The sequence below is a fragment of the Pecten maximus genome, chromosome 4 (assembly GCF_902652985.1).
Source record: "Pecten maximus chromosome 4, xPecMax1.1, whole genome shotgun sequence".
NCBI lineage: Eukaryota > Metazoa > Mollusca > Bivalvia > Pectinida > Pectinidae > Pecten > Pecten maximus.
In genome coordinates, this window is record NC_047018.1 from 10,630,322 (window position 1) to 10,654,705 (window position 24,384).

General features: G+C 36.3%; 1 protein-coding gene across 3 annotated transcripts in view; it reads right to left on the bottom strand.

The window, feature by feature from the left end:
* LOC117325208 (dihydropyrimidine dehydrogenase [NADP(+)]-like) overlaps positions 1-24,384 on the bottom strand; it is a 61,110-nt gene that overhangs the window by 28,258 nt on the left and 8,468 nt on the right. For all 3 annotated transcript variants that reach the window (XR_004532213.1, XM_033881295.1, XM_033881296.1), the window contains exons 3-8: positions 11,805-11,887; positions 5,311-5,398; positions 4,360-4,521; positions 3,195-3,391; positions 2,922-3,003; positions 938-1,025 (exon numbers count right to left, since the gene is read on the bottom strand). Coding sequence is in view for 2 of the 3 variants with exons in the window: in XM_033881295.1 (XP_033737186.1) it covers positions 938-1,025; positions 2,922-3,003; positions 3,195-3,391; positions 4,360-4,521; positions 5,311-5,398; positions 11,805-11,887 (700 nt within the window). In the remaining variant the exon portion in view is untranslated. The remainder of the gene's footprint in view (positions 1-937; positions 1,026-2,921; positions 3,004-3,194; positions 3,392-4,359; positions 4,522-5,310; positions 5,399-11,804; positions 11,888-24,384) is intronic.

Consider the following 24,384-nt stretch of genomic DNA (forward strand, 5'->3'; position numbering starts at 1 on the left):
ACACACGTCATAACTCAACTGACTAGCACAGAACATATACTAAATCCACTTACACCTACCCTGATCCACAACAACAATTATCCCCCCCAAACCACCAACCCTTTTAAAAATCCCCCCCCCAAATTTAAATTGGGGACCCTCCCCTTTTCCACCCAAAAACACACCAAAACCCCAAACCGGCTTCGACCCTCCAGGGCCTTTTCCTTTCCCACAACCCCAATAAACTTCACCGCCCCCAATTCAAAATACACCCGGAATTAAAAAATCTCAACGTTTCAATAACCAACCAAAATTAAAATTAAGCTTTCCCCCCTTTACAACCCCAACAAAAGTCTCAACAAAAAAACCCCCCTATTATTCTCCAACCTATCCGCCCAAAAAAGGCCCCCCTCCCTTTTTACAACCTCCCCAAAAATTTTTCCTTTTTAAATAAACCCCCCCCTTTTCCCAAAACTTTCCTGGAAGAAACAAACCTCCTTTCAAAGCTCCAGCCCTTTTCTTCAAAAACAAAAAAACTTTTCGGTTATTTTCAGAAAAATCCCCCCCAAAAAATTACCCAATACAGCACCCCTTTCCAGGTCAATCAAAACAACCTCGAACAGCGGGTTTAAAATTTTCCGGTAAAAAACAAATTAATTTTTAACCAATAAATATTTCCCGTTCTTTCTGTTTTCACCCTTTTCACATCGAAAATTTTAATTACCCAAATACCCAAAAAATAAATTTTCAAAAAAATTAATTAAATTTTTTAAAAAATTATATTACTCAAACTTAGATAAGGTTTAAAAATTTTTTAAAAAGTACTACTAAGTTTGTTTTCGTTTTAAAAAAAACTCTGATACCTGAATCTCCATTTTTAAGTAATATCACTGTTCTGTATGTAAATGGTTAAGATGTGGAGTAAGCCATAGGAGTTACGCGAGTACCAAAAACTTACCAATTCCGAGGAAGACAGCTTCATAACCCTGGCCTTTCAGACCCTCCAGGGTGAGATCCTTTGTTGATAGAGCCTTGCCCTGTACAACCTGGAATTAAAATTAGAATGTCTCAAGGCTGATATTTCAAATATACAACCTGGAATTAAAATTAGAATGTCTCAAGGCTGATATTTCAAATATACAACCTGGAATTAAAATTAGAATGTCTCAAGGCTGATATTTCAAATATACAACCTGGAATCAAAATTAGAATGTCTCAAGGCTGATATTTCAAATATACAACCTGGAATTAAAATTAGAATGTCTCAAGGCTGATATTTCAAATATACAGTCTGGAATTAAAATTAGAATGTCTCAAGGGTGATATTTCAAATATACAACCTGGAATCAAAATCAGAATTGATGAAGGCTGACATTTTAAATATAAAATGTATATATACAAATTGTACATTAAAACAAGTTTGCATTTAAGGTATAAATCAAACCATGTTGCTTACTTTTCACTAAAGACTCACATTGCACACATTTCATTTCTTTCAATAAAACAGTAAAAAAAAATATTCTTTAGACCCAGGGATTATTATTGTCAGAAAATAATCCAGTAAGCAATATAAATTGTATTAGTTATCCAAATACAGTCAAACTTCGATGTTTCGAGGTTCAATGGACTAACAGAAAAACTTCGAAACAGCGGGACTTCGAATTATCCATGGTTGACAATAGATCAATGTTTTCTTTATAATGACCATATCTGTTAATGTCCTCGGTGTCTTCGTGTTGATCGTCGCCTGTCAGGCTCACATCGAAAAGTTTAGTTAATTTACCCCAAATCCAACAAAATAAAATACTTTTCATCAATTATACCTTAGCATTTTTTAATTAAACAAAATATGTATATGTTACGAAGCACTTATATCCCGGCTTATAGATAAAACAAATTTAAAGTACAATGCACACCTACGTTAACGTTTGTTTACGTTATGTGCATATAAAATACGGAATGCCGATCTGTTGGAGAATGCATGATTGAATGACAAATAACCGATTTACATGGATATTTATGTATAAGTTTGAAACGTGACACTTTGAATATGAGTGAAGACATCGCTAATTGTTTGTGTTTAAAATTGATCCGCTTTTGTTTTACTGTTCCGTAAAATTTACTCACCAACCGCTGATTTCAATGGCGGCGGAGATCATCAAAGACGACTACCGGTATGGTTTACCGGAGTGATTAAATGCCATGGCTTCTAAATATACCATTTATCTATCAATTTAGTCTGATTATTAATTAACCCCATGATCGGGAGTGGCAACACACGCTATCGTTATCCCTATTGTCAGTCAGGGCTTTTTTGGGAGGGGTGTGAACTCTTGCCGCGGGGGGTCACGACAAACACCTGTCCAGTGGTCAGTAGGTACAGATAAACTTTTTGTTCGAATCATGATATGTCAATTACCTATAATATCATAGCTAACGGGCCATGAAAAAAGTTGGATACATCGAAAACTTCGATTTATAAAAAAAAGTCGAATCATACATAGGTTCGTTAGTAGCGTTATATAGTAAGGAAATTCGGGACCAAGCAAAAAGTTCAATACATCGAGAAATTCGAATCAACGAAGTTCGAATCATCGAGGTTTGACTGTAGATTAATTCTGAATTGACAATATCCCATAAATACAAATCTGAGACCTATCAATTGTACCACCCTTGATCCCAACAAATATCACTGCATGATCACAACATAACAGACACTTAAAACATATATAGTCATCACTGATCACAACATAACAGACACTTAAAACATACAGTCATTACTGATCTCAACATTACAGACACATAAAACATACAGTCATTACTGATCTCAACATAACAGACACTTAAAACATATATAGTCATTACTGATCTCAACATTACAGACACTTAAAACATACAATCATTACTGATCACAACATTACAGACACTTAAAACATACTGACCTTGACCCCAAGATCCTTCATTAGCTGAACTTCAAAATTCACTACACTGTAGGGCAGACGGTACTGAGGAATCTCTGAGGAGCTGAACATATAAGTTTCAATGCATATAAATATTCTATAATATAAACAATGATAAAGTTACCAATACTAAATATTGACAAACCTATAAATAACCAATCACAGACATTAGTTTTAACAAATTAACACAATTCAATGATTAAAAAGGTGTAAGTAGATGTTTTGTAGTTGCTTGCAATAAATTTGATGTATTACCTGAGGCCCCCAATATAGTCACTCTTCTCAAACACCGTGAGATTGGTGTAGCCGAGGCGTGCTAGGAAGGTGGCACAGCTAATGCTGGCCGGGCCGCAACCAACCAGAGCAACCTTAGCCTGGAAACTCTCAGGAAGCTGATCAAGGGGAGGCAACCCAGGGTCTCGGATCTGGGGAATCTTCATAGCCTTAAACACCTAAAGGACAAAGTGACATCACAGTCTCATGTACCACCAACCCAATTCTATATCTACTGGTGCTAATCATATGTTTACAAATAATTTCTTTCCATTAAAATCTGCATTTCACATACTGAGATAATTATATTACAGGACTTGTACCTCAGTTCACCATAGCCAAATGAAATTTACATTCATTGAGTTAATATAATGGAATTTTCATCATTAACTTTCTAAAGCTTTATCATTAAATAATACTAAGACTGATATTGATGGTGGAACATACCATTTGATTTATCATACTTTTATAATTTTATACTTGCTCACCTGGATATTTGAGTAATCAGGGAAAAATAATTAAGTTACATATAAATGTCAAACTTGGTTTGTAATTAATCTGAGCTTACAGTAAAGAGACAACTTTAACTTGGCTCATTCCCTGCAGAATTAATGAGAGTTCACAATAAATTATGGAGCTATAATTATAGTGATGTTTTTTGTTGTTATTGCTACAAGTACATAGGACTTGAGCTATGATAAGCCTCATAACTTTCTTTCTACCACAATACCCTGTGTTATTCAACTCTCAGACCATCAGTTAATCGTTAACAGCTGTTGATTAACAATCTGTTTATACCACACGTGGTATAAACTCTGTACGTATTTTGATTGGCTAACACGGCGAACTTTGACCCAAGCTGCAATTGTTATTGACGTCATCAATAATCTAATGACGTCACATCACCGGGTCCCGGACGTCACCGGTACACTTTATTTGCATACGCGAAATTATACTTGGCCACGTTTCCCTTAAAGCTTGTGTCTTTTGTAACTTTTAAAAAATAACTTACTCGTGTGAAATAAATTCCATATCCAACAACCACTCGTTGTGTAACCTCTATTTAATTGATTAGAGTTTACAGTGAGGAGTTTACAGTAAGGGACTAACTGTTGTTAGCCTTCTTATAGCTGCATTTGGTTCTTACTTCGGTGGCATACTGCTGTAATCCTCCAATGTTGATAGGTCCTTCCTCGGAGGCATACAGATTACACCCACCGACACAGAGGTCAGAGGTCGGACAGACCATACCACAGGTCAGACCGAGGGGATTGTCGGACAGAATCGACTTGGCTGCTCCATAGTAGTTCTAAAATATATCATTAGAAATTTATTACAGAATTAAATATCTCCCACACATGAGAGATTTGTATCTAAGTAAGAGGTTTGTAACATCTATTTGTATTACATGTATTCAAATTATAATGATACCTATCATAGCTATGACTAGTAGTTTTTGCATGGGTATAGGCAGTACAAACAATAGGAATTAACTACTTGTCGGAAAGTGTACATGGAAAAACCAAAGAGGACACAAGATTTGCATGGAAACTGAAGTGAAACTGTAATTCTATTTTTAGCAGCACATTGTAAGACCTTTGACCTGAGAGTAATCTTTTGCAAGTCTTCCACAGAAACATCCTAATATACCAAATAAGGGCATGTTTGGTCCACAAGAGCAAAGATTCCTCTCCATATCAGTACAATCATGAATGTACAAAATGTGGACTAAAACGAATAGCAGTTGGATAGAATATAAACAAGATGTCTCCTCATGCTAACAACAAAATATTTAACAAAACACTCATTATTCAATACTTTATTTATCCCATCATTTAGTACAAATGTCAAACAAAACAAGTGTTTCCTGTTTGTTAAATTACTTCAAGTATGTAAGGACTAAGTACTGTAAGGCACTTGACCACTTCTGTGATGATCGACCTACTGACCGATACTCTTAAATGATCACTTCTCTTGTGATGACCTACTGACCAATATCCTTAAATGTTAAGTGAGAACTGACCATTACTCTTGTGAGGACCTACAATTGACCACATTGATGACCACTACGTGTAACATGTACTAGGCGAGGACATACCTTGTTTGATATACTTGTGATGAAGGACTTGATGTCCAGTTGTGTAGGACAACTCTTCTGGCATGGAGCATCTGCACATTTCAAACATCTGTAGTATATAAGTATATATATTGTTATAAACATCTGTAGTATACAAGGTTTGTTATAAACATCTGTGGTATACAAGGTTTGTTATAAACATCTGTGATATACAAGGTCTGTTATAAACATCTGTGGTATACAAGGTCTGTTATAAACATCTGTGGTATACAAGGTTTGTTATAAACATCTGTGGTATACAAGGTTTGTTATAAACATCTGTGGTATACAAGGTTTGTTATAAACATCTGTGGTATACAAGGTTTGTTATAAACATCTGTGGTATACAAGGTTTGTTATAAACATCTGTGGTATACAAGGTTTGTTATAAACATCTGTGATATACAAGGTTTGTTATAAACATCTGTGGTATACAAGGTTTGTTATAAATATCGGCACTGACAGTAAACAAATCAAAATAACAAGTATATTATTAGTATTTGAAATTCAAGAATCATTTTGAAGGGAAACTAACAATATATATATATATATGTTTCTCTTTTTTTTTGGCAATTTACAGAGCCCTAGACTTTAATTAGCCAGTTCTGTAACATTTGATCCAAGAAGATGTAAGTTATGTAAGCTTGTGATCAATTGATTAAACTATGTAAATTGAAGTTGGTTACAACTAGTACCAAGCATACATTGAAACTTGAGTATACATCACAACACATATTCACAACAGGAACTAGATGTTAGACCCATGAGTAACCATGCCACAACTGTTTAAATGTGTACTTGTTAGTCTTCCTTCAATACAGTCATACATAAACACTCACATCATGATCACTGATCAGTTAATTGAAAATTTCTCAACATATACAAGTTGGTTTAAAAATTATATTTGCCAATTTAAATATCAAAATATTCATGGGAATTTAAACAAGAGGCCAAAATGGCCTGTATTGCTCACCTGAATAATCAGTGATTATGGCAAAACACTTCCATTTAAGATATATTAAAACACTATCTGAAAAAGTTTCAATGAAATACAGCATGGAAAACATTTAAGCCGAAAGTCTGGATCGTCAGTCAGACTGACAGATTACTGGCAAACTGTTTTGACAGTAGAATATGGAGCTTATACCTGTGAATGCTTAATTTCTATATAAAGTAATTAGTGTGACCTTGACCTTTAACCTTTAAAGCTGAAAGCAATTGCAAGCAAGCACTTTAAGAAAGAACTCAAAGGGAACTCATGCTATTGCTTGGAAATTGATATTCTATCTATAGTAACATTGACCTTGACCTTTGATACTGAAAAGAGGTTCCAAGTAAGCACTTCCAATAAGAAAGCACTGTATCAAGTTTGAGCTTGATTGGACCAAGGAACCGCAAGTTATATTATTGCATGGAAATAAAAGTGCTGACGGACAGAGAGGGATGGATGGACAGACAGAAAGACACTGATAACTATAGGGAACTCTCACTTTCGCACGGGGCTTAATCTAATTAACACAAAAGTCTGTGATTCCTAAAAAGATTTTAAAGAAATAGCTAAATTTTCCCTATTGGGCCCCAACCCTCAGGCCCAAGGGATCCCAAGCCCACTGTATATATGAAATTTATTTCCCTTCACCCCAGAATGGCTCAAACCAAGTCAGACTCCTGCCTTTCTAGCAGAAGGATTTAAAAAACTGGCAATATTTCCCCTATTGGGCATAATCCCTAATACCTGGATTTTGGCCCCCGCCCATAAGCCCCTGGGGGCCAGTCAGTACCAAAATTGCCAGAAATACAAATGTGCTGTGGTCTCTATGGCAAAAAAAAACCACATGCAGTTGAATTTTCAGTCTTAAAACACTATAAACCAATTTTCGTAGAAATCAGACAGCATTTAAATTTCGACCAATCAGAAAATTCCATGTGGTAACTATGAATCCAAACCCATACAGTTAAATTCAAAGTTCCCTAATACCCTTTTAAACTTTTCATGAAAATTGAAGTCGCAGTTCGCTAATACCCCTATAAACCAATTTTCATTGAAATTGAACAATATGTAAATTTTGACCAATCAGAGGCTTGTAAATGGCAGCCATTTTCTTAAGATGTAAAACAGAGGTTGCAAAAGTGAACAGTGTTCCATGTTGAACATATATATAGATACCAAATTTCATCAAACTGGAAAATATCTCAATTTCGACCAATCAGAGGCCAGGAACTGGTGGTCATTTTTTTTTTCCGAAAAAAACACCGCCATTGTTTTTGCAGTGCCACATACTACACCTATATACTAAATATCATCAAAATCAGACAATATCTTAATTTGGACAAATCAGAATTCATCTCTATGGCAGCCATTTTGTTTTTAATCTCAAATTTTTATATACAAAAAGATTAAAGTTCATCTTGTAATCTTCCCTTCCACAAAGTTTTATTGAATTCCATTGAAAAGTAAAAGAGTTATAGCTAATTATGTTTCAGCCAATAACAGGCTGTCACCGGGCAGCAATATTGCCGATCGGAAATCCAATATAGATTAAACACATCTACTATGTATTAGGATTATTGCGAACAATTAAAGTTTTGATGAAATCTCCTCAGTAGTTTAGGAGGAGAGCCGGCAGATCGTTGTGTCTACAGACGGACAGACAGACGGCCAACCGCCAACCTGATTCCAGTATCCCCCCCCCCCCCACCCCCACTTCGTTGCAGGATTGGTATAATAATCTTACACTTATAGATATACAGATAATCATTCTTTGATATTAGTGATACATTGTTATAATACTATTGTATCAATTCTAATGGCGACACATCTGGCCAGTATTTGTTACCTTAACTGAGATATAATACCTGAGACATGTATAGACACTCAATCACATTCACAGTCATGTTGGTAAAATACTTTATATGGTATAATGAGGAGATAAGAGAAATGGAGATCGGTATCAGGAGCCATGATACTGCATACTGATAGGTGTACACGGTAACATCCTACAACTCTATAGCAGTTAGAATACTCATGGTAATTCATCGGATATAAAACCTTAGCTGCAGACACAATAATACATAACACAGGTGAACTGGTTGCCAGGTGATTATAACATACACAGGTAGAAATAAAATCCTGTCAGCCCTGTATCTCAATGAACTGGGGATCTGTTATAAAAAAATTATTTAAAACTTTCCACTATTGAATAAACCAGGACTTTTCCTTGCCAATTTTTACTGAATGGTGTTTCTCAGTGTAGATAATATTACAATAATTTTGTGAAGAGAAAGTGAAAAACCTGAAAATATTTGGTCATTCTACACGCTAGAGGCCTTAATAACATTCAGCTGCAACATTTTAAACATTGCAACAGACAGGTGTAGAGAAAAAGGTAAGCTAAAACGGTTTAAAAACGATATACAGTAATAATTATTTTGATTATCCTTCCTTATTTCATAAACAACAACTCTGGTCAAACTCGTCCAACTGTTTAGACGGGCAAACCAGAAAGACCCTTGTGTAGATAGAGGCAAGTTTGAGGGGGAAAATGAGGTAAGTACTGTATGATAAGGCAGGACAGAGAAAGGGTAGAGGGATGTATACAGGTAGGACTAGTTGAGGATGTGACAAGGGTGCAGGGAGTAAAGACTAGTGAGGACTAAGACAAGGGTACAGGAAGTAATACAGGTAAAACTAGTAGGGGCTGAGACAGGGATACAGACAGTAATACAGGTAAAACTAGTAGGGGCTGAGACAGGGATACAGACAGTAATACAGGTAAAACTAGTAGGGGCTGACACAGGGATACAGACAGTAATACAGGTAAAACTAGTAGGGGCTGAGACAGGGATACAGACAGTAATACAGGTAAAACTAGTAGGGGCCGAGACAGGGATACAGACAGTAATACAGGTAAAACTAGTAGGGGCCGAGACAGGGATACAGACAGTAATACAGGTAAAACTAGTAGGGGCTGACACAGGGATACAGACAGTAATACAGGTAAAACTAGTAGGGGCCGAGACAGGGATACAGACAGTAATACAGATAAAACTAGTAGGGGCTGACACAGGGATACCGACAGTAATACAGGTAAAACTAGTAGGGGCTGACACAGGGATACAGACAGTAATACAGGTAAAACTAGTAGGGGCTGACGCAGGGATACAGACAGTAATACAGGTAAAACTAGTAGGGGCTGACATAGGGATACAGACAGTAATACAGGTAAAACTAGTAGGGGCTGACACAGGGATACAGACAGTAATACAGGTAAAACTAGTAGGGGCCGAGACAGGGATGAAGACAGTAATACAGATAAAACTAGTAGGGACTGACACAGGGATACCGACAGTAATACAGGTAAAACTAGTAGGGGCTGACACAGGGATACAGATAGTAATACAGGTAAAACTAGTAGGGGCTGACACAGGGATACAGACAGTAATACAGGTAAAACTAGTAGGGGCCGAGACAGGGATACAGACAGTAATACAGATAAAACTAGTAGGGGCCGAGACAGGGATACAGACAGTAATACAGGTAAAACTAGTAGGGGCTGACACAGGGATACAGACAGTAATACAGGTAAAACTAGTAGGGGCTGACACAGGGATACAGACAGTAATACAGGTAAAACTAGTAGGGGCCGAGACAGGGATACAGACAGTAATACAGGTAAAACTAGTAGGGGCTATGACAGGGATACAGACAGTAATACAGGTAAAACTAGTAGGGGCTGAGACAGGGATACAGACAGTAATACAGGTAAAACTAGTAGGGGCTGACACAGGGATACAGACAGTAATACAGGTAAAACTAGTAGGGGCTGACACAGGGATACAGACAGTAATACAGGTAAAACTAGTAGGGGCTGACATAGGGATACAGACAGTAATACAGGTAAAACTAGTAGGGGCTGACACAGGGATACAGACAGTAATACAGGTAAAACTAGTAGGGGCTGACACAGGGATACAGACAGTAATACAGGTAAAACTAGTAGGGGCCGAGACAGGGATGAAGACAGTAATACAGGTAAAACTAGTAGGGGCCGAGACAGGGATACAGACAGTAATACAGGTAAAACTAGTAGGGGCCGAGACAGGGATGAAGACAGTAATACAGGTAAAACTAGTAGGGGCCGAGACAGGGATACAGACAGTAATACAGGTAAAACTAGTAGGGGCTGAGACAGGGATACAGACAGTAATACAGGTAAAACTAGTAGGGGCCGAGACAGGGATACAGACAGTAACACAGGTAAAACTAGTAGGGGCTGACACAGGGATACAGACAGTAATACAGGTAAAACTAGTAGGGGCTGACACAGGGATACAGACAGTAATACAGGTAAAACTAGTAGGGGCTGACACAGGGATACAGACAGTAATACAGGTAAAACTAGTAGGGGCTGACACAGGGATACAGATAGTAATACAGGTAAAACTAGTAGGGGCCGAGTCAGGGATACAGACAGTAATACAGGTAAAACTAGTAGGGGCTGACACAGGGATACAGACAGTAATACAGGTAAAACTAGTAGGGGCCGAGACAGGGATACAGACAGTAATACAGGTAAAACTAGTAGGGGCTGACACAGGGATACAGACAGTAATACAGGTAAAACTAGTAGGGGCTGACACAGGGATACAGACAGTAATACAGGTAAAACTAGTAGGGACTGACACAGGGATACAGACAGTAATACAGGTAAAACTAGTAGGGGCTACGACAGGGATACAGACAGTAATACAGGTAAAACTAGTAGGGGCCGAGACAGGGATACAGACAGTAATACAGGTAAAACTAGTAGGGGCTGACACAGGGATACAGACAGTAATACAGGTAAAACTAGTAGGGGCTGACACAGGGATACAGACAGTAATACAGGTAAAACAAGTAGGGGCTGACATAGGGATACAGACAGTAATACAGGTAAAAGTAGTAGGGGCCGAGACAGGGATACAGACAGTAATACAGGTAAAACTAGTAGGGGCCGAGACAGGGATACAGACAGTAATACAGGTAAAACTAGTAGGGGCTGAGACAGGGATACAGACAGTAATACAGGTAAAACTAGTAGGGGCTGACACAGGGATACAGACAGTAATACAGGTAAAACTAGTAGGGGCTGACACAGGGATACAGACAGTAATACAGGTAAAACTAGTAGGGACTGAGACAGGGATACAGACAGTAATACAGGTAAAACTAGTAGGGGCTGACACAGGGATACAGACAGTAATACAGGTAAAACTAGTAGGGACTGACACAGGGATACAGACAGTAATACAGGTAAAACTAGTAGGGGCTGACACAGGGATACAGACAGTAATACAGGAAAAACTAGTAGGGGCTGACACAGGGATACAGACAGTAATACAGGTAAAACTAGTAGGGGCTGACACAGGGATACAGACAGTAATACAGGTAAACTAGAGAGAACAGTCAAGACAAGGGTGGAGAAAGCAATACATACCTTGCTGCTTCTCTCAGAGCTCCTCTCTCACTTAGAGTTGTGTGTTTGATATCAGAAAAATTCTTTTCTAAAGATTCACAAGACTGCAAATGAAATTGAAACAATGAAATATCACTCATACAGTTAAATAAGAAAAGGTGACTTCTCATCATTAGTACATATTCATTGTACATCACCTTAAGTGTTATTTAACCTTGAGTCTTGACACTTAATCTTCATGTTTACCGGTAAAATGGACACCTACCGTAAGTGTATAGCCAGTTATTTCTGCGGGGATTATATTTTTGCTAATTCGCATGTCATAAACTTGATCGCATAATTTTATCTGTGTAAAAATATATGACAAACATAAATATTATCCACAATATAAATGACAATACCAGCATGATCATTAGCAAGCATATTCATATTGAATTATATCTCTTAACGTCTGGTAAATCAGTAAGTATTATTGTTAAGAGAACATTCTTTGTAAATTGACTTGCTAATTTTTAATGTAAGACACAGAAGATTTACATATTAGAATAATAGGAAACCAAACATTGGATACATACAGGTAATCTGTACAGGTGTACACTGTGATCGAGTAACCTGTACAGGTGTACACTGAGATTGGTTAACCTGTACAGGTGTACACTGAGATTGGTTAACCTGTACAGGTGTACACTGAGATCGGTTAACCTGTACAGGTGTACACTGAGATCAGGTAACCGGTACAGGTGTACACTGAGATCGGGTAACCTGTACAGGTGTACACTGAGATTGGTTAACCTGTACAGGTGTACACTGAGATCGGGTAACCTGTACGAGTGTACACTGAGAACGGCTAACCTGTACAGGTGTACACTGAGATTGGCTAACCTGTACAGGTGTACACTTAGATCGGTTAACCTGTACAGGTGTACACTGAGATTGGGTAACCTGTACAGGTGTACACTGAGATCAGGTAACCTGTACAGGTGTACACTTAGATCGGTTAACCTGTACATGTGTACACTGAGATCGAGTAACCTGTACAGGTGTACACTGAGATCGAGTAACCTGTACAGGTGTACACTGAGATCGAGTAACCTGTAAAGGTGTACACTGAGATCGGGTAACCTGTACAGGTGTACACTGAGATCGGGTAACCTGTAGAGGTGTACACTGAGATCGGCTAACCTGTACAGGTGTACACTGAGATCGGCTAACCTGTACAGGTGTACACTGAGATCGGTTAACCTGTATATACGGAGATCGAGTAACCTGTACAGGTGTAAACTGAGATCGACTAACCTGTACAGTGTACACTGAGATCGGGTAACCTGTACAGTGTACACTGAGATTGGGTAACTTGTACAGGTGTACACTGAGATTGGTTAACCTGTACAGGTGTACACTTAGATCGGTTAACCTGTACAGGTGTACACTGAGATCGGTTAACCTGTACAGGTGTACACTTAGATCGGTTAACCTGTACAGGTGTACACTGAGATCAGTTAACCTGTACAGGTGTACACTGAGATCGGGTAACCTGTACAGATGTACACTGAGATCGGGTAACCTGTACAGGTGTACACTGAGATCGGGTAACCTGTACAGGTGTACACTGAGATCGGGTAACCTGTACAGGTGTACACTGAGATCGAGTAACCTGTACAGGTGTACACTGAGATCGAGTAACCTGTACAGGTGTACACTGAGATTGGTTAACCTGTACAGGTGTACACTGAGATCGAGTAACCTGTACAGGTGTACACTGAGATCGAGTAACCTGTACAGGTGTACACTGAGATCGAGTAACCTGTACAGGTGTACACTGAGATCGAGTAACCTGTACAGGTGTACACTGAGATCGAGTAACCTGTACAGGTGTACACTGAGATCGAGTAACCTGTACAGGTGTACACTGAGATCGAGTAACCTGTACAGGTGTACACTGAGATCGAGTAACCTGTACAGTGTACACTGTGATTGGTAACCCGTACAGGTGTACACTTAGATCAGTTTACCTGTACAGGTGTACACTTAGATCGGTTAACCTGTACAGGTGTACACTGAGATCGAGTAACCTGTACAGGTGTACACTGAGATCGAGTAACCTGTACAGGTGTACACTGAGGTCGAGTAACCTGTACAGTGTACACTGAGATTGGTAACCCGTACAGGTGTACACTTAGATCGGTTAACCTGTACAGGTATACACTGAGATCGAGTAACCTGTACAGGTGTACACTGAGATCGAGTAACCTGTACAGGTGTACACTGAGATCGAGTAACCGGTACAGGTGTACACTTAGATCGGTTAACCTGTACAGGTGTACACTGAGATCGGCTAACCTGTACAGGTGTACACTGAGATTGGTTAACCTGTACAAGTGTACACTTAGATTGGTTAACCTGTACAGGTGTACACTGAGATCGGCTAACCTGTACAGGTGTACACTGAGATCGAGTAACCTGTACAGGTGTCCACTGAGATCGGTTAACCTGTACAGGTGTACACTGAGATCGAGTAACCTGTACAGGTGTACACTGAGATCGGTTAACCTGTACAGGTGTACACTGAGATCGAGTAACCTGTTCAGGTGTCCACCGAGATCGGCTAACCTGTACAGGTGTACACTGAGATCGAGTAACCTGTACAGGTGTACACTGAGATCGGGTAACCAGCTGTACAGGTGTACACTGAAATCGAGTAACCTGTACAGGTGTACACTGAGATCGGCTAACCAGTCTGTACAGGTGTACACTTAGATCAGTTCAGTGATGAATACAGGTGATACATTGTTGTTTGTAAATAGACTGAGAACAATTCAATAGTGTATACTGGTTGTCGCCCTAATGAAGGAACCTTTTCATGACCAAAAACAAACTTAAATTTGTGTATGTTCCAATGTGTTGCATGAGATGACAGGCCATTTACAGTAAAACATATGGGGACACTATACACGAAAATAAGATACTATCATATCTCTAGAATGCAAAAATTTAATTTGTGTATATTTAATTTTCTGATTTTAAGTACGAATCCTGAAAATTTAGACCCGCAAAGAAAACCGGATATAAGGTATATCTCAATGTTTACTGGACACTTGTATCTCAATGCTTACAGGTTAAATGAACACTTCTTTCTCAATGTTTATTACTAAACTGGACACTTACATCTCAATGTTTATAGGTAAACTAGAACTTATATCTATGTTTACAGGTAAACTGGACACTTACATCTCAATGTTTATAGGTAAACTGGACACTTACATCTCAATGTTTATAGGTAAACTGGACACTTACATCTCAATGCTTATAGGTAAACTGGACACTTGTATCTCTATGTTTACAGGTAAACTGGACACTTATATCTCTATGTTTATAGGTAAACTGGACACTTATATCTCTTTGTTTACAGGTAAACTGGACACTTATATCTAAATGTTTATAGGTAAACTGGACACTTATATCTCTATGTTTACAGGTAAACTGGACACTTATATCTATGTTTACAGGTAAACTGGACACTTATATCTCTATGTTTACAGGTAAACTGGACACTTATATCTATGTTTACAGGTAAACTGGACACTTATATCTCTATGTTTACAGGTAAACTGGACACTTATATCTCTTTGTTTAAGAAATAATTAACGATGATTCGTGTATTATTGCAGGATATACAACGAGGACGAGGATATTTTGCAATTAAATTAATAACGAAGGCTGCAGGCCTGAGTTATTAATTAAAATTGCAAAATATCCGAGTCCGAGTTGTATATCCTGCAACAATACACGAGTCAAAGTTGATTATTTCTATTCTACCATGTACTGTTTAGTTCTGAGATCGACCTCTTTCTAATAGAAAAACAGCAAAGAAACCCCGGAAAAACCTTATTTCTTGAGTATTATATTATTTGTTGATGAAATATACTGGCAATACAGTACTACGATCAAAAGCATCTATCATATGGCATTGATTTTGAAAATTTAAAAAAAAAAGGATAAAAAAAGAAAAGAAAAAGAAAAAAAGGAGGGCCTCCGTAGGATTCAAACTCGCGTCGTGATAAAAATATATTGAAAACCTAACCCATTAGCCCACTCGGCTATAGTAACCTTTTATGAAACGGGTGAATATTAGATATTTAAAATTGTGACAGCCGTGACTCACGACCGTGTATTATTGGCACGAGCGTGGGTTATTGGAAAATACTACATGGTTTTAAAGCAATCAAAACCGGCGTTACATAGCAAACATGGTAGAATTACAGGTAAACTGGACACTTAATTATATCTTTATGTTTACAGGTAAACTGGACACTTATATCTTTATGTTTACAGGTAAACTGGACACTTATATCTATGTTTACAGGTAAACTGGACACTTATATCTTTATGTTTACAGGTAAACTGGACACTTATATCTCTATGTTTACAGGTAAACTGGACACTTATATCTCTATGTTTACAGGTAAACTGGAACTTATATCTCTATGTTTACAGGTAAACTGGACACTTATATCTCTTTGTTTACAGGTAAACTGGACACTTATATATCTATGTTTACAGGTAAACTGGACACTTATATCTCTATGTTTACAGGTAAACTAGACACTTATATCTCTATGTTTACAGGTAAACTGGACACTTATATCTATGTTTACAGGTAAACTGGACACTTATATCTCTATGTTTACAGGTAAACTGGACACTTGTATCTCTATGTTTACAGGTAAACTGGACACTTATATCTATGTTTACAGGTAAACTGGACACTTATATCTCTATGTTTACAGGTAAACTGGATACTTATATCTCTTTGTTTACAGGTAAACTGGACACTTATATCTCTATGTTTACAGGTAAACTGGAACTTATATCTCTTTGTTTACAGGTAAACTGGACACTTGTATCTCTATGTTTACAGGTAAACTGGACACTTATATCTCTATGTTTACAGGTAAACTGGACACTTATATCTCTTTGTTTACAGGTAAACTGGACACTTATATCTCTATGTTTACAGGTAAACTGGAACTTATATCTCTATGTTTACAGGTAAACTGGACACTTATATCTATGTTTACAGGTAAACTGGACACTTATATCTCTATGTTTACAGGTAAACTGGACACTTGTATCTCTATGTTTACAGGTAAACTGGACACTTATATCTATGTTTACAGGTAAACTGGACACTTATATCTCTATGTTTACAGGTAAACTGGATACTTATATCTCTTTGTTTACAGGTAAACTGGACACTTATATCTCTATGTTTACAGGTAAATTGGAACTTATATCTCTTTGTTTACAGGTAAACTGGACACTTGTATCTCTATGTTTACAGGTAAACTGGACACTTATATCTCTATGTTTACAGGTAAACTGGATACTTATATCTCTTTGTTTACAGGTAAACTGGACACTTATATCTCTATGTTTACAGGTAAACTGGAACTTATATCTCTTTGTTTACAGGTAAACTGGACACTTGTATCTCTATGTTTACAGGTAAACTGGACACTTGTATCTCTATGTTTACAGGTAAACTGGACACTTATATCTCTATGTTTACAGGTAAACTGGACACTTATATCTCTTTGTTTAGAGGTAAACTGGACACTTGTATATCTATGTTTACAGGTAAACTAGACACTTATATCTATGTTTACAGGTAAACTAGACACTTATATCTATGTTTACAGGTAAACTGGACACTTATATCTCTTTGTTTACAGGTAAACTGGACACTTGTATATCTATGTTTTCAGGTAAACTAGACACTTATATCTATGTTTACAGGTAAACTAGACACTTATATCTATGTTTACAGGTAAACTGGACACTTATATCTCTATGTTTACAGGTAAACTGGACACTTGTATCTCTATGTTTACAGGTAAACTAGACACTTATATCTATGTTTACAGGTAAACTAGACACTTATATCTATGTTTACAGGTAAACTGGACACTTATATCTCTATGTTTAAAGGTAAACTGGACACTTATATCTCTATGTTTATAGGTAAACTGGACACTTATATCTCTTTGTTTACAGGTAAACTGGACACTTGTATCTCTATGTTTACAGGTAAACTGGACACTTATATCTCTATGTTTACAGGTAAACTGGACACTTATATCTCTATGTTTACAGGTAAACTGGACACTTATATCTCTATGTTTACAGGTAAACTGGACACTTATATCTCTATGTTTACAGGTAAACTGGACACTTATATCTATGTTTACAGGTAAACTGGACACTTATATCTATGTTTACAGGTAAACTGGACACTTACATCTCTATGTTTACAGGTAAACTGGACACTTATATCTCTATGTTTACAGGTAAACTGGACACTTGTATCTCTATGTTTACAGGTAAACTGGACACTTATATCTCTATGTTTATAGGTAAACTGGACACTTATATCTCTATGTTTACAGGTAAACTGGATACTTACATCTAAATGTTTACAGGTAAACTAGACACTTATATCTATGTTTACAGGTAAACTGGACACTTATATCTCTATGTTTACAGGTAAACTGGACACTTGTATCTCTATGTTTACAGGTAAACTGGACACTTATATCTCTATGTTTACAGGTAAACTGGACACTTATATCTCTATGTTTACAGGTAAACTGGACACTTATATCTCTATGTTTACAGGTAAACTGGACACTTATATCTCTATGTTTACAGGTAAACTGGACACTTATATCTATGTTTACAGGTAAACTGGACACTTATATCTATGTTTACAGGTAAACTGGACACTTACATCTCTATGTTTACAGGTAAACTGGACACTTATATCTCTATGTTTACAGGTAAACTGGACACTTGTATCTCTATGTTTACAGGTAAACTGGACACTTATATCTCTATGTTTACAGGTAAACTGGACACTTATATCTCTATGTTTACAGGTAAACTGGACACTTATATCTCTATGTTTACAGGTAAACTGGACACTTATACCTCTTTGTTTACAGGTAAACTGGACACTTGTATCTCTATGTTTACAGGTAAACTGGACACTTATATCTCTATGTTTACAGGTAAACTGGACACTTATATCTCTATGTTTACAGGTAAACTGGACACTTATATCTCTTTGTTTACAGGTAAACTGGACACTTGTATCTCTATGTTTACATGTAAACTGGACACTTATATCTCTATGTTTACAGGTAAACTGGACACTTATATCTCTATGTTTACAGGTAAACTGGACACTTATATCTCTATGTTTACAGGTAAACTGGACACTTATATCTCTTTGTTTACAGGTAAACTGGACACTTATATCTCTATGTTTACAGGTAAACTGGACACTTATATCTCTTTGTTTACAGGTAAACTGGACACTTGTATCTCTATGTTTACAGGTAAACTGGACACTTATATCTCTATGTTTACAGGTAAACTGGACACTTATATCTCTATGTTTACAGGTAAACTGGACACTTATATCTCTTTGTTTACAGGTAAACTGGACACTTGTATCTCTATGTTTACAGGTAAACTGGACACTTACATCTCTATGTTTACAGGTAAACTGGACACTTACATCTCAATGTTTATAGGTAAACTGGACACTTGTATCTCTATGTTTACAGGTAAACTGGACACTTATATCTCTTTGTTTACAGGTAAACTGGACACTTGTATCTCTATGTTTACAGGTAAACTGGACACTTATATCTCTATGTTTACAGGTAAACTGGATACTTATATCTCTTTGTTTACAGGTAAACTGGACACTTACATCTCAATGTTTATAGGTAAACTGGACACTTGTATCTCTATGTTTACAGGTAAACTGGACACTTATATCTCTTTGTTTACAGGTAAACTGGACACTTGTATCTCTATGTTTACAGGTAAACTAGACACTTATATCTCTATGTTTACAGGTAAACTAGACACTTATATCTATGTTTACAGGTAAACTAGACACTTATATCTTTATGTTTACAGGTAAACTGGACACTTATATCTCTATGTTTACAGGTAAACTGGACACTTATATCTATGTTTATAGGTAAACTGGACACTTATATCTCTATGTTTACAGGTAAACTGGACACTTACATCTAAATGTTTACAGGTAAACTAGACACTTATATCTATGTTTACAGGTAAACTAGACACTTATATCTATGTTTACAGGTAAACTGGACACTTATATCTCTATGTGTACAGGTAAACTGGACACTTATATCTCTATGTTTACAGGTAAACTAGACACTGATATCTCTATGTTTACAGGTAAACTTGACACTGATATCTCTTTGTTTACAGGTAAACTGGACACTTGTATCTCTTTGTTTACAGGTAAACTGGACACTTATATCTATGTTTACAGGTAAACTGGACACTTATATGTGTATGTTTACAGGTAAACTGGACACTTATATCTATGTTTACAGGTAAACTGGACACTTATATCTATGTTTACAGGTAAACTGGACACTTATATCTCTATGTTTACAGGTAAACTGGAACTTATATCTCTTTGTTTACAGGTAAACTGGACACTTATATCTCTATGTTTACAGGTAAACTGGACACTTACATCTCTATGTTTACAGGTAAACTGGACACTTATATCTATGTTTACAGGTAAACTGGACACTTATATCTCTATGTTTACAGGTAAACTGGAACTTATATCTCTTTGTTTACAGGTAAACTGGACACTTATATCTCTATGTTTACAGGTAAACTGGACACTTATATCTCTATGTTTACAGGTAAACTGGACACTTGTATCTCTATGTTTACAGGTAAACTGGACACTTATATATCTATGTTTACAGGTAAACTAGACACTTATATCTCTTTGTTTAGAGGTAAACTGGACACTTGTATATCTATGTTTACAGGTAAACTAGACACTTATATCTATGTTTACAGGTAAACTAGACACTTATATCTATGTTTACAGGTAAACTGGACACTTATATCTCTATGTTTACAGGTAAACTGGACACTTGTATCTCTATGTTTACAGGTAAACTAGACACTTATATCTATGTTTACAGGTAAACTAGACACTTATATCTATGTTTACAGGTAAACTGGACACTTATATCTCTATGTTTACAGGTAAACTGGACACTTATATCTCTATGTTTATAGGTAAACTGGACACTTATATCTCTTTGTTTACAGGTAAACTGGACACTTGTATCTCTATGTTTACAGGTAAACTGGACACTTATATCTCTATGTTTACAGGTAAACTGGACACTTATATCTCTATGTTTACAGGTAAACTGGACACTTATATCTCTATGTTTACAGGTAAACTGGACACTTATATCTCTATGTTTACAGGTAAACTGGACACTTATATCTATGTTTACAGGTAAACTGGACACTTATATCTATGTTTACAGGTAAACTGGACACTTACATCTCTATGTTTACAGGTAAACTGGACACTTATATCTCTATGTTTATAGGTAAACTGGACACTTATATCTCTATGTTTACAGGTAAACTGGATACTTACATCTAAATGTTTACAGGTAAACTAGACACTTATATCTATGTTTACAGGTAAACTGGACACTTATATCTCTATGTTTACAGGTAAACTGGACACTTATATCTCTATGTTTACAGGTAAACTGGACACTTGTATCTCTATGTTTACAGGTAAACTGGACACTTGTATCTCTATGTTTACAGGTAAACTGGACACTTATATCTCTATGTTTACAGGTAAACCGGACACTTATATCTCTATGTTTACAGGTAAACTGGACACTTATATCTCTATGTTTACAGGTAAACTGGACACTTATATCTCTTTGTTTACAGGTAAACTGGACACTTGTATCTCTATGTTTACAGGTAAACTGGACACTTATATCTCTATGTTTACAGGTAAACTGGACACTTATATCTCTATGTTTACAGGTAAACTGGACACTTATATCTCTTTGTTTACAGGTAAACTGGACACTTGTATCTCTATGTTTACATGTAAACTGGACACTTATATCTCTATGTTTACAGGTAAACTGGACACTTATATCTCTATGTTTACAGGTAAACTGGACACTTATATCTCTTTGTTTACAGGTAAACTGGACACTTATATCTCTTTGTTTACAGGTAAACTGGACACTTATATCTCTATGTTTACAGGTAAACTGGACACTTATATCTCTTTGTTTACAGGTAAACTGGACACTTGTATCTCTATGTTTACAGGTAAACTGGACACTTATATCTCTATGTTTACAGGTAAACTGGACACTTATATCTCTATGTTTACAGGTAAACTGGACACTTATATCTCTTTGTTTACAGGTAAACTGGACACTTGTATCTCTATGTTTACAGGTAAACTGGACACTTACATCTCTATGTTTACAGGTAAACTGGACACTTACATCTCAATGTTTATAGGTAAACTGGACACTTGTATCTCTATGTTTACAGGTAAACTGGACACTTATATCTCTTTGTTTACAGGTAAACTGGACACTTGTATCTCTATGTTTACAGGTAAACTGGACACTTATATCTCTATGTTTACAGGTAAACTGGATACTTATATCTCTTTGTTTACAGGTAAACTGGACACTTACATCTCAATGTTTATAGGTAAACTGGACACTTGTATCTCTATGTTTACAGGTAAACTGGACACTTATATCTCTTTGTTTACAGGTAAACTGGACACTTGTATCTCTATGTTTACAGGTAAACTAGACACTTATATCTCTATGTTTACAGGTAAACTAGACACTTATATCTATGTTTACAGGTAAACTAGACACTTATATCTTTATGTTTACAGGTAAACTGGACACTTATATCTCTATGTTTACAGGTAAACTGGACACTTATATCTATGTTTATAGGTAAACTGGACACTTATATCTCTATGTTTACAGGTAAACTGGACACTTACATCTAAATGTTTACAGGTAAACTAGACACTTATATCTATGTTTACAGGTAAACTAGACACTTATATCTATGTTTACAGGTAAACTGGACACTTATATCTCTATGTGTACAGGTAAACTGGACACTTATATCTCTATGTTTACAGGTAAACTAGACACTGATATCTCTATGTTTACAGGTAAACTTGACACTGATATCTCTTTGTTTACAGGTAAACTGGACACTTGTATCTCTTTGTTTACAGGTAAACTGGACACTTATATCTATGTTTACAGGTAAACTGGACACTTATATGTGTATGTTTACAGGTAAACTGGACACTTATATCTATGTTTACAGGTAAACTGGACACTTATATCTATGTTTACAGGTAAACTGGACACTTATATCTCTATGTTTACAGGTAAACTGGAACTTATATCTCTTTGTTTACAGGTAAACTGGACACTTATATCTCTATGTTTACAGGTAAACTGGACACTTACATCTCAATGTTTATAGGTAAACTGGACACTTGTATCTCTATGTTTACAGGTAAACTGGACACTTATATCTCTTTGTTTACAGGTAAACTGGACACTTGTATCTCTATGTTTACAGGTAAACTAGACACTTATATCTCTATGTTTACAGGTAAACTAGACACTTATATCTATGTTTACAGGTAAACTAGACACTTATATCTTTATGTTTACAGGTAAACTGGACACTTATATCTCTATGTTTACAGGTAAACTGGACACTTATATCTATGTTTATAGGTAAACTGGACACTTATATCTCTATGTTTACAGGTAAACTGGACACTTACATCTAAATGTTTACAGGTAAACTAGACACTTATATCTATGTTTACAGGTAAACTAGACACTTATATCTATGTTTACAGGTAAACTGGACACTTATATCTCTATGTGTACAGGTAAACTGGACACTTATATCTCTATGTTTACAGGTAAACTAGACACTGATATCTCTATGTTTACAGGTAAACTTGACACTGATATCTCTTTGTTTACAGGTAAACTGGACACTTGTATCTCTTTGTTTACAGGTAAACTGGACACTTATATCTATGTTTACAGGTAAACTGGACACTTATATGTGTATGTTTACAGGTAAACTGGACACTTATATCTATGTTTACAGGTAAACTGGACACTTATATCTATGTTTACAGGTAAACTGGACACTTATATCTCTATGTTTACAGGTAAACTGGAACTTATATCTCTTTGTTTACAGGTAAACTGGACACTTATATCTCTATGTTTACAGGTAAACTGGACACTTACATCTCTATGTTTACAGGTAAACTGGACACTTATATCTATGTTTACAGGTAAACTGGACACTTATATCTCTATGTTTACAGGTAAACTGGAACTTATATCTCTTTGTTTACAGGTAAACTGGACACTTATATCTCTATGTTTACAGGTAAACTGGACACTTATATCTCTATGTTTACAGGTAAACTGGACACTTGTATCTCTATGTTTACAGGTAAACTGGACACTTATATATCTATGTTTACAGGTAAACTAGACACTTATATCTCTTTGTTTACAGGTAAACTGGACACTTATATCTCTATGTTTTGGACACTTACATCTTTATGTTTACAGGTAAACTGGACACTTATATCTATGTTTACAGG